A 12,317-nucleotide genomic window follows, 5' to 3' on the forward strand; every position below is an offset into this window, starting at 1 on the left:
TCATGGTAGTGCTTTTGTTGTCCTATTTAGGGCATTTTTGTCTTACTCGACCTTGGGGTTATAATGGTATCTCCTATGTTACCTTCTAGGAGCTTAATTGTTTTTTTTTTTTTTTTCACATTTAGATCTACAATCCAAGTTGAATGAATTTTAGTGAATGATATGAAATATAGGGGACAAGATTAGTTTTTTTCTCACATGGGTCTCTACTTGATTATAAGGACCATCTTTTCCCTTACCACACTCCAGTGCCTTCTTTGTCACAAAGAAAGCATCCATATAGGTGTGGATATGAGTCAGGTCTTTTTGTTCCATTGGTAGTTTTGGTTATCTTTGTGCCGGTACCACAGTGTCTTAAATCTTGCAGCTTTATAATAAATTTACATATCTGGTAGTATGTTTCCTTCAGCTTAGTTCTTCATCTTCAAGATTGTCTTGGCTATTTTTGATCCTGCATGTCTATATAAATTTTAGAATTAGTTTCTTTTTTCTTACTTTATTGAGGTATAACTGACAAATAAAATTGTAATATATTTAAAGTATAAAATGTGATGATTTGATATATGTATACATTATGAAAGGATCCCCATCATCAAGTTAGTTAATACATCTGTCACCTCATCTGTACCTTTTATGTGTGTGACATTTCTTCTTTCTTGCTGAAATTTGCTTTGCAGCAAATTTCTGTTATATAGTATGGTATTGTATACTATTATCAACTATAATCACTATGTTATGTATTAGATCCTCGGACCTTATATACCTTATAACTGAAATTTTGTATCCTTTTACCAGTCTCCCCATTTCTCCCCAACCCCGGCCCCTGGAAATCACCATTCTACTCTTTTTCTATGAGTTTGACTTTTTTTTTTTTAATTCCACATATAAGTAATACCATGCAGTAGTTGTCTTTCTGTCTAGCTTATTCACTTAGCAAATGCCCTCCAGGTTCATCCATGTTGTAAGAAATGGCAGAATTTTGATCTTTCTCATGGCTGACTAATGTTCCAATGTGTGTGTGTGTATGTGCATGTGCATGCACACATGCGCGTGCACACGCGCACACACACACTATATTTTCTAAATTCCTTTATCAATAGGCACTTAGGTTGTTTCCATACCTTGACTTTTTTGAAATAATGCTGCAGTAAACAAGGGAGTACAGATATCTCTTTAAGATAATTTTATTTCCTTTGGCTATATACCAGAAATGGGATTGCTGGATCATATGATAGTTCTATTTTTAATTTCTTGCAGAGCCTCTATACTATTTTCCATAGTGCCTGCACTAAAATTTACATTCCCACTAACAGTGCACAAGGGTTCACTCTTCTCTACATCTTCTCCAGCATTTGTTTTTTCTTATTTTTTTGATAATAGCTGTGAGGTGATATCTCATTGTGTTTTTTATTTGCATTTCCCTCATAATTAGTGATGTTGAGAACCTTTTCATGTAACTGTTGGCCATTTGTATGTCGTCTTTGGAAAAAAATGTCAATTCGGATTCTTTGCCCAATTTTTAATTGGATTATTTGTTTTTTTGTTATTGAGTTGTATGAGTTTCTTATATATTTTGAATATTAACCTCTTATTTGATGTGGTTTACAAAATATTTTCTCCTACTCAGTAGGTTGCCTTTTCATCTTGTTGATGATTTCCATTGCTGTACAGAAGCTTTTTAGTTTGATGTATTCCCACTTGTGTATTTTTGCTTTTGGTGTCAGATCTAAAAATCATTGTCAAGACCAATGGTGGGGAGCTTACTCCTATATTTTCTTCCAGATATTTCACAGTATTGGATCTTACATTGAAGTTCTTCATCCATTTCATCCATCCATCTTCACTTTTCTCTTCTTCCTCCTCCTCACTGCTGTGCTGGTCCTTGTATGTCTCCATGGGGTTCAGTTTCATTGTTTTATATGTAGATACCTAGTTTTCCCAATACCACTTATTGAAGAGACTGTCCTTTCCCCATTGCATCTTCTTAGCACCGTGTCAAAAATTAACTGACCATAGATGCCTAGGTTTATTTCTGGGCACTCTGTTCTTTTCCATTGATCTGTATGTCTGTTTTATGCCAGTACCATACTGTTTTGATTACTGTAGCTTTGTAATATAGTTTAAAATCAGGACGTATGATACTTCCAGCCTCATTCTTCTTTCTCACGATTGCTTTGAGTATTTGGGGTCATTTGTAATTCCGTATGAATTTTAGAATTGTTTTTTCTGTCTGTGAAAAATGCAATTAAAATTTTGATAGGGATTATATTGAATCTGTAGATTACTCTAAGTAGTATAACATTTTAACAATATTAATTATTCCAATCCATGAACACAGGATATTTTTGCATTTATTCGTGTCTTCAATTTCTTTCACCAGTGTTTTGTAGTTTTCAGTGTGTAGATCTTTCACCGCCTTTGTTAAATTTATTCCTAAGTATGTTATTCTTTTTGATCTCATTGTAAAAGAAATTGTTTTCTTAATTTCTCTTAGCAATAGTTCATTAGCAGTGTATAGAAATGCAGCTTATTTTTCTGTATTGATTTTGTATCCTGTAACTTACTGAATTTATTAGTTCTAACAGCTTTTTTTTGGTGAAGTCTTTAGGGTTTTCTATATATAATGTCATATCCTCTGCAAACAGAGACAATTTTACTTATTCTTTTCTAATTTAAATGTATTTATCTCTTTTTCTTGCCTAATTGCTTCGGCTAGGACTTCCAGTACTGTGTTGAATAAAAGTGGCGAGAGTAGGCATCCTCGACTTGTTCCTGATTAGTTTGTTTATTTCTATACACAACACACATGTATGCACACACATCCTTCTCACCTGATGGGATTTTGATTAAAGTTTTAGATCAATGTGAGAGGACTCAAGGTCTTTAGAATATTGAATCTTCTAATTCACAACCATTATATATTGAATTCTCTAAGCCACAATCCTCCATTATTTAGATCTTAATAATGTATTTTAGTTTTCTTATTGAAGGGCTTGTACAATATTTCATTAGATTTATTCATAGGCTTTATTGTTTTCGATGGTATTATAATTTGTATTTTAAATTTTTTATTTTTAATTGTTCCTGCCGATATATAATTTTTGTGTATTGCCCTTGCATCTGGTGACCATGCTCGATTTGTTAATTCTAAGAGTTTATCTGTAGATTATTCAGTGTACGGTCATGTTATCTACAAATGAGTTTCATTTTTATTTCTCAATCCTTAGCCACTGTCTTTGCCGTTTTGTACTAGCCAGGACCTCCAACAGAGTGCTGAACAGAAGTGGGGTTTGAAGACATAATTGTCTTGTTCCTTATCTCAGAGGCAAGGTTGTAGTAATTGTGCACATACACATCATTCATACACTTAGTCTCTACCCTCCTTGCTTAGACCCCCACCTGTTAGGGGTTTGGTGTCCCTTTTCCTTTCTGGCATTTTTAAGGCACACAGACACCCAGAAAGCTAGTCAGAGTGGAATTGATGATATTCGAAGTAACAAGTTGTCTTCTCATGTAACATGGAGCTGTTATCTAAAAAGAAAGCACTCTCCCAGTCAAGGAAAAGAAAGTGACAACACGTGTAATCATTCTACATTTGGGCTGGCAGAAGAGAGTTAGAGAAGGAAACCTGAGCATGATAAGTGTTGCCACTGTGTCCTCGCATGCAAACAGCAGGGGTCACTTAGCCCATAGGGCTTAGTTTGGTTCTTTAGAGAGCAGCTTCTGGTTGAGTGATGTGTATGAAACATGTCATAGCTCCACTGTCTTCAGACTGGAGGGCCCTTCCTGGCTGCATTGTGAATGTTCCTGCAGTTTGCTGGCCATCGCTGACTTCGCTTCCATTAGGGACACTTTTACACCCCATAGGTTCTAGGAGCCGAGACTGGAGGGGGCAGAGAGGAAAGGCAGCCCCCAGGGGAACAATGGCAGGCAGAACTGCCACAAGCATGAGCCCTGCAGGTGTGTTTTACTTCATACTCTTAAGTGCTTTTCTGAAGACTCAGCTGTAAAGCTGTCTCTAAATCAAACCAAATTTTCCCATTGGTTTACTTATTCCTCTGGGAGTAAGCCATTGGCTCCAAGATTACACTTAAATGTACAGGATTCTTTTAAAGTCATACATTAAGGAGAAAAAGCAAAATTTAAAATTATAAATGTATAAAATAATGTAGTAAGTCCCAGAATATTATTTATTTCATAATTTTTCTCCTCTGAAGAGTGTTGAACTGGAATTAAAGCACAACCTCCCTCTGAGTAAAAAAAAAAAAAAACATTAATGCGATCTCTCAATGGGTCTGTCCATTGAAAAGAATTATGTTTTACATAGAAAGATTTCTGGCCTGAGCAACCTTACAAGTATAGTTCTTGTGTTTTATGAGCCTAAAATAATTACAATGGTTGTCGTTTTTTAAATTGTTTTTTGTTTTTGTTTTTTTGATTATTAAGGTAATGAGCATTGTAGAAAATCTAGAAAACTGACAGAAACAACTACTGATAATATTTTTTATGTTTGCTTACTGTTGTTTTTAATGTAGTTGCACAATAATGTATATGCCGTTTTTTTTAAATTTCATTTTGTATATAGTTTTATGTTACTTTTTTTCACTTAACTTCATATTTTTCCACTGTCATTGGGAATTCTTCATAATACCCATTTTTAAAGACATGCAGTTGATTTACCTGAATGTGCTTCGGGATCTCCTATTTCCTTGGAGTCCTGTTTTGAAGTTTTAAGTTCTGCCCTTTTACTTTTATGCTGGTGGTAAATTTTTTGGCTATTTTTGGGGGGTGGGTGAGTGGGACTGTCTTATAATGACTTTACTAGATGTGGGAGAAGAGTCAGCTACACTTTCTGTTACCTGCTATCTATCTGACATGGCATGGTCCTCAGTAAACCCACTCCCTTTTCCCACAGTGACCTCTGTGACCTTGCGTTATTAAAACCCCTGTGGCAGCTTTTCACTCACATGGAGTACAGCCTGTTTGAGGACGTGACACAGCCTGGCATCCTCCTCCCCCTGCACCGTGCCCTCACTGAGCTCTTCTTCGTCACGGAGAACCGCGCCCAGGTGAGGGCCCTGTCCTACCTCTCACCCCAGGGTGCTGGGCCAGGGCACAGCACCTCTAGGTGCTTTCGTTCCCTCTGCTGCCCAGGGCAGGAGAGCAGGTCTCGGATCACAGTTCCCTTCTGAGCCCTGGGTGTGTGTGCTTGGGGACTCAGCAGACCTGCAAGCATGGCCTACCGTCTGAGACCATCACCTCCCCAGCCTGGGGAATCCCAGGACAGCACAGAGATTGCTTATTTTGTTAGGCCTGAAGCCAAGGGGAAAAATACCTTGGATCAGCCTTTGACGGCAGTGAGTTTCAGAAAATAAAACGGATGAGTTCTTTCTTCTTCCTCTGTTCTTCCTGCCCTCAGCACAATAGGCTCATTGAACGTGAGAAATGAAAGGGCTTTTCAGAGTTCTTGAGTTTATCCCCCTCATTTTATTCATGAGAAAACTGACCCAAAGAGGGAGGACCCCTGTCCCCATCACTCTGTGAGTAAGTCAGGGCAGAGCCCCTGGAACCAAACAACTAGCTCCTCCCAGTTCCACTCCTTCCGCAGCTCTCGAGTGAGGTGGTAGCATGAGGTACCGGCGGACCAAGCACCTATTACCCACTCAGCGCTTCTGTGGTCGTGAGGCAGGTGGCCCCTAGGTGGTCTGTTAATGCTGCGCCCATGCTCTCTCCACAGGAGCTCGGCTTGATGCAGGATTACCTGCTGGCCTTAACCACTGACGACCACCTTCTCCGCTGCGCGGCACAGGTACTCTCTCTCCCCATGGAGCTAGCTGGCTCCCTTCCTGTGGCAGGCTGTCCCTATCACAGTGGCCAGGAAAAAGAGCCTCTGTGCTTGTGGCACGAGTACAGAATCTACCCAGCGTTTACATGGAGCTCTGTTCCAGTTCAATCGCTTCCTTCTGGTGTCAGAGAGCAATCGAGCCCCATTTATCAGTGTCATTCATATTAAACTGTGGGGTCAGAAGACACTAGCAAGAATTTGTGGTTTTTAAACCAAAACAACCAATGCCTTAAATTTACAGTTTGGCCAATCCCTGAAGTTTCCACAGTTAGATTTCAGATATTTTTGGATGTAAGTTTCTGCCCTGGTAGGAGAACTCTTCTGACAGCTGTTTGGTCTCAGGACCCCTTTAAACTTTTAAATTATGGAGGATCCAAAAAGCTTTTATTTATGCGCATTATATATATTGCAATATACCATTGGAAATTAAATTAATTTTAAATTTATAAATTGAAACAAGAAATTTAAACATTTATCAATTCATTTTTAAAAATGAAAACCCATTTTATGCTAACCTGAGTAACATGTTTTCTAAAATTAACTGTATTTCTCAAAACAGAATAAGTACTGAGAAGGGTAGCATTGTGTTTCATTTTTGCACATCTCTAATGTCTGACTTAACAGAAGACAGCTGGAGTCACATGTCTGCTTCTGTATTCCGTTTTTATATTATCACACATTAGCCTCTGGAAAACTCCACGGTATACTCATGAGAGTATGAAAGTGAAAAAGGCAAAATAAGGTCTTAGCATTATTGTGAAAATAGTTTTTACTCTGCAGAGTCCCTAAAAGGGTCTGGGGAATTCCCCAGGCCCCTGATTCCATTTTGAGAACCTCAGGCTCACAGATTCTTTGAATATCATAGAGCATGTGATCCAACCCCCACAGTAGACAGATGGGGGCACCGAGGCTCAGAGAAGGGAGAGATTTACCCAGGGTCACACTTGAGCAGGTATCCAGAGGGGACTCCCAGCCAGAGCTCTGTACTCTGTTCCTGTCAGGTTTCCTCAGTGAACCCTTTGTCCTATGAGAAAAGTTTAGACGTCTGCTTAGAAGCTGTAATCCCCCTCCCCCTGTCCCATCAACTACAGAGGAGTTTGTGTGAATTCTCTGGAGACCTGTAGGCAGAGTAAAAACTCCTTCCCCTCCTAACAGATGCCTACCAGCACTGCCACCACCTCTGGTTGTATGACACACAATGAAATTTTGAGATTTGACCATTTTGGCACTGAAAGCTCAACATCACATATTCCTATGGGCTCCTCCCTCTTGCTTGTCCCTGTGTCCTGTCTTCTGACCCTCCCCGTAGCCCATCCACTTTGCTGGACCAGCACTCTGCCTCTTCTCCCTGCCTGCCAACTCTTCCTCTCCTGCTAATGAATGAACAAGTAAAGTGTTCTTGACATTGGTGATGACTCTCTCCACAGGCTCTGCAGAACATTGCTGCCATCAGCCTGGCCATCAACTACCCAAACAAGGCAACTCGCCTCTGGAATGTTGAGTGTTAGCTCTTGGTGTGGCAAGCATGGAACCAGCTAATCTGTCCACAGGGATTTTAGAGCAGATACCTAAACTCATTCAAGAAAATTTCTGTGGCATTAGTGCCCAGCTCTCCTTGAGCTCTCACTTCTACTCCAATTAGAATGCCAAGCAGCCATGTCTCCAAGAACTTCCCTTTTCGCAGGCTAGACACCTGCACATAAGGTAGCATGTAAGAATAAGCAAAGCCAGTGCAAAATTATTCAGAAAGGGCTGGCAGGAGGTCCTTGAGAAAGCTGTTCAGTGACTAGTCTTCTTCAGAGTCTCTCTAAGGAAACCGTAGCCCTGGGAAGACCTGGAAGCAGCCTGCTTGGAAAAGGTTCTGTCTCAGTTGAGCTGGAACTGCCTGCACTTGACCTTCAGGTGAAGACGAGTCTGCACAGAGCTGCCTTTCTCAGCAAAACCTCCAGCAGCAGCGCTGGGCCTGGGAGCTCCTCTCTTGCTTTTGCTTCCTGAGACTGGAAAATCCAACTCAAAACTGGTGAGAACCTACCTGCCACCACCTGGTCCCCAGCATTCAGTATGGAACTGGGTGCCATGCCAGCTCCCTAGCCACAGCCGTCCCAGAGAAACCCTCAGTGAGAACAAGTGCCCTTGGGAACTGCCAACAGGCCACCCGAGTGCATCTGCTCATGCACTGGCTCCCAGCACATCCGCGTTTTTTAGTTGTTGTTGTAACATATTTCATTTTCCACCTCATGTTTTTAGAACAGAACCACACTGACTCCCTTGAGAGGGCCTCAAGGGAATAACCAGTGGGATGGTCATTCAGGAGGACGAAATGGCTTGTGTGAAAGTAGCAGAACTTGAGGATTACTCTAGCTTCTGTACCTAAAAAGACTCGCAGTGTTATCAGAGGAGATCTTATTTTAGAAGTAAAACAAACAAACAAAAAATACACGATGATTTTATTTCTGCTCCATGGTCATGGTAATCCATTGCATTCACCTCTGGGACTCTGTGTGGTTACTTGGCTGTCACTTATCTAGCAATAAGTACATTTGTTCTAATGAAGGCTGTTTCCATTTTTCTTTTTATGGTCGTAGTCTTACCCTGAAGTGCTGATTATTATCTTCTTTCCAAAGCCACGCTCTGGAATATGCAGCTGGATTGGCACATGGGCTGTGTGTGTACCAGCCTCAGTGGGACCTGTGGGCGTGAAGAATGCCTGAGGCCATTTAAGGGCAGGTATCTGGACCTCAGCATGTCCCACCACAAAGGGCCAAACCCAAGGAAGTCTCATCACATTCAGGGCCAAGTTGAGTAGGTCAACACTGCCATGGCCTCTGAAGCCCTCTCTGCAGGCTCCGCAGGTATCTGGATTGGGGGCCCAAGACGGCAGGTCCCAGGAGGATCTTACTGCAAGAGCACTTTCCCCTTCTGGGTCAGGAGGCCAAGCTATAAAGACCTTCTGCAGTCCTAGAATTATATCCTCAGCCAAGTCCCAGCTACATGTGGAGCCATTGTGGAAGGGAAAATTCAAAGGAGACAGAAACAAATGGAGCGGGTCCTCAAACTTGGTAACCTGAGGCCTATTGCCCTGATGTCAACAAGGTCCCAGGCCTGGCCCTTGTCTCCCATGGTGTTGGGATGTGAGTAGACAGGCGCTGCCAGCTTTGTAGAAACTCCTTTCTCATCTTTTGCTCTGCCTACACCCCCAGAGAAGGCCCCAGCTTCCATAGCACCCAGACCCAAGTAGGATTTGCAGTGAGGAATGAAGCCAGAGAACAAGAGGTACCCACCATGTGTTCAGTCTCACTGATAGACTCTCTAGAAGATAGATGTGGAGATGATGCGACTCACTGCTTAATCTCACTGAGCCACCCACAGCCCACCATACCTCAGACTGACTGAGTAAAGCGGGGACACATGGCCAGGGCAGGTGTCACAGCCCACTTGGTGGTTGCCGCCAGCTGTATTCCCATCCTTCCATCAGGAAGATAAATTGTAAATAAATACTAGACTCCTTATAGCTTCTTTATATACCCCACTCTTACTATTCTGGTCTCTCTGTACTTCAGTTTTCATAAAACAAGCCTAAATTTTTCCTTTGCACACAACTGCTGCTCCCTCCTGTCACGGCCCGGCCTTGCTTGGCATGCCTGCATCCCGCCCAGCCTCTGCTTCTAGCCACTGGGTGGCGCTGCCGAGCCAGGCCCTTCTCCCCTGGCCCTAGAGAGGCTGGTGGCTCCCTCAACTCCTGGTCCCCAACAGGTACCAGCAGTATCTGAAAGAACAGATTTCCATCAAGACAAACATCCCTTTGATCCTTCTTAGGAGGCAGGACTGCCTGGAATGAGGTAAAAACGGCAGGAATAAAGGTGTTGTGGAAACATGTGCCTAATCTATAAAGAAATTCTGTTCCAAATCATATATATTGTACGAACAGACACTGTACCTAATGAGAGGAGTGACTTATTTTCATCATTGTTTTTAATTTGTTTTCTTACGGGTTTACGATTTTGAATTTTTCCTATTTGGTTGGAAGAAAGAATTTTGATTATATCAGCTGAGTTCAGCCTGTAAAAAGGATGTTAAGTTGTGGGTAAAATATGCAAATGAAGAGAAATATATTGTACAAATTCTATATAAAAAAGTACAATTGTGTGTGGGCTTTTTTCCCCCTCCTTCTCTGTCTGTCTCTCTTCCGAAGATTATACTTGGAGTTTCTACCCAGTCTAATCTGATGGGCTTTCTAGACTCTCAAGGCCTCATGAAGATTGAAAGGAATTAGAGAAGTTCTTAACTGCGAGCCGCACCTCCACCACACTTTACCCAGCCTAGACGAAAGCCTTGTAGGAGGCGCACCCTCCCCTGGGGCAGTCTGAGAGTTTCCGTTCTCCCTGCTTCCTGGGCCTTCAGAAAGCTCACTGTGGCCTGTCTCTTCTGCACAGCTACTCAGAGGTTTGCACACACACATGCCTCTCCCAGCCAATCTCCCCAACCCCATCCTGTCCATCCTTTACCTCTTATAGCACACAGGACACTGAGTTCAGCCAGCTAAGAGGAAGAAGGCAGGGTTCTAATCCTTGGGCCTGCTGCTCTTTCAGGCACTGATCTCCTTGCCCGACTCTGGCCCTGCTTCTCACTAAACGCAGGACTGACATCCACCTTGCCCTTTGGTTTTGAGTTTCTTCCTCGCTCACATCTCTGGTTGACCATTTCTTGCTCTTGCCCCCTTCTCAGCCACATTCCCGGTGCTAAGGGCTATCTCTTAGGAATTAGAGAAGAGAAACTAACCTTCGAGGTCCATTTGCTCCAGCCTAGCAACATATGGCTAACACATCCTCCTAAAGCCCACAAACCTTCTGAGGAATCTGGGAGGTGGGGTGGGGGCAGGACCCAGCCTCATCCCTCACCCTCCCAGGGCCTGTGCAGCCAAGTCTCCCTCTAGGACCTGGTAGTAACATTCTTGCCCTCTCCTGCCTCACCATGTCCCCTGAGGACATGGGCCTTTACTCTGAAAAGCCAGTCTGGATAACCAGGCTGTTTGCTCATTCTGATCCCCAGGCTGCTGGTATGACTGACTGTCTTTGCTTGGCCAGAAGCAGGAGCAAAGGTGCTGAATGTTACTTGCTGAGAATGACCCACGAGTAAACAATAGAAGATGAAGAGTTCAAAGGCAATGTGAACTGGAGCTTTTTAGAACAGAAGGGAGACAGTTTAACCAGCAGAGAGAGCTTCCTCATTTGAGAAGAACTGGAAGCTATGAGAGGTCACTTTGGAATCACACAGAAACTGGTGGCAGAGCTGGACTAACTCAGTTCTGATGCCAGCGCCAAAGCTGTCACCACTCCATGTCCATGCCCATTCACTCAGCAAATTCACTCAACAAATCAGCATTGTAGGTGTTGGGGCCTAGATACCCAGACTCTCAGATTGGGGCCAAATCTAAACATGGCGCGCGTTCTGCCTACAGCGGACCCCATCTCTTACCTAACTGCCTTTTCCTACCCACTCCTCTTCCCTGCTAACAGATCCAGTTTTTTGCATAAAGTGACAGGAGGTACTTTAATCTCAAGAAAGATAGGAACTAATACTAACTCATGAGAAAAGTCATGATTGGTTTAAATCCCCGGGGTGGGGGCAGGGAATAATCTCATTTCTACTGAATGCTCACTTCCGCAGCCCCTTCTGCAGTTTGTGTGTGTGTGACCCCGTTCTGACTAGAGAGAAGCTGAAGACTGCGGGGAGACTTTGGGGAAAGGATTTTGCCCTGGCCCCTATTGTTCCCTTTGAGTGTGGTGAGAGAGCATGATGCTCGGCACTCCCACAGCAATTTTGCATCCATTTTGAGAAAATATGAGACTGTTGGAACAGAAGAAAGATAGTCTGACTCCTTATTTGAGCAATGAATGAACCCTAGAACTGCCAACCTCCAGGTGTGTGTGTGTGTGTGTGTGTGTGTGTGTGTGTGAGAGAGAGAGAGAGAGAGAGAGAGAGAGAGAGGTGTTTCTTACAACTGAAAGCATTTCTGATATGAATGTATGCAACAATTTGGCTCCAATAGGTTGAAAAATGTTCTAGTTCTCTTTCTCATCACATTGGTATGAACATTATATGGAAAATAAACATGTAAAAATTCCGGAAATAAAAAGACCTCTGACAGTGTGCAATCAAGCCACAGATGGCATTAAGCTGCAACCATCATTACCAAGTTATTCTCCTTTCTAGGGATTCTTGTGTACAAAGCTTTGCTCGTGCCCAGCGAGGTGACAGACTAACTTTGGGGGCACTGCCCCAGATTCACTGGGACTTCTTCAGTCGCAAGTTAAACCCACTCCAAACCAACTTAATTTTAAAAGAGAATTTATTGACTTACAAAACTGAAAAGTCCAAGAGTTGCATCTGGCTCCAGGCAAAGATGAATTCCAGGGGCTCATGTCAGGTTAGCCTGCCTCTCCCCATCTACCATCCCAACTCCTTCCCCCTC

The 12,317-nt window shown here is 42.7% G+C and overlaps 1 protein-coding gene across 3 annotated transcripts in view; it reads left to right on the top strand.

The window, feature by feature from the left end:
* ZZEF1 (zinc finger ZZ-type and EF-hand domain containing 1) overlaps positions 1-9,991 on the top strand; it is a 98,829-nt gene extending 88,838 nt beyond the window's left edge. For 2 of the 3 annotated variants that reach the window (XM_016138810.2, XM_016138809.2), the window contains 3 exons: positions 4,916-5,069; positions 5,738-5,809; positions 7,273-7,353. In XM_016138810.2, coding sequence (XP_015994296.2) covers positions 4,916-5,069; positions 5,738-5,809; positions 7,273-7,353 — 307 coding nt within the window. Of the gene's footprint in view, positions 1-4,915; positions 5,070-5,737; positions 5,810-7,272 lie in introns of all 3 variants that reach the window. The other variant, XM_016138808.2, reaches the window with a different exon arrangement.
* The last annotated feature ends 2,326 nt before the right edge of the window (positions 9,992-12,317 follow it).

This window comes from Rousettus aegyptiacus, unplaced genomic scaffold, assembly GCF_014176215.1.
Source record: "Rousettus aegyptiacus isolate mRouAeg1 unplaced genomic scaffold, mRouAeg1.p scaffold_m13_p_6, whole genome shotgun sequence".
NCBI classification, from domain to species: domain Eukaryota; kingdom Metazoa; phylum Chordata; class Mammalia; order Chiroptera; family Pteropodidae; genus Rousettus; species Rousettus aegyptiacus.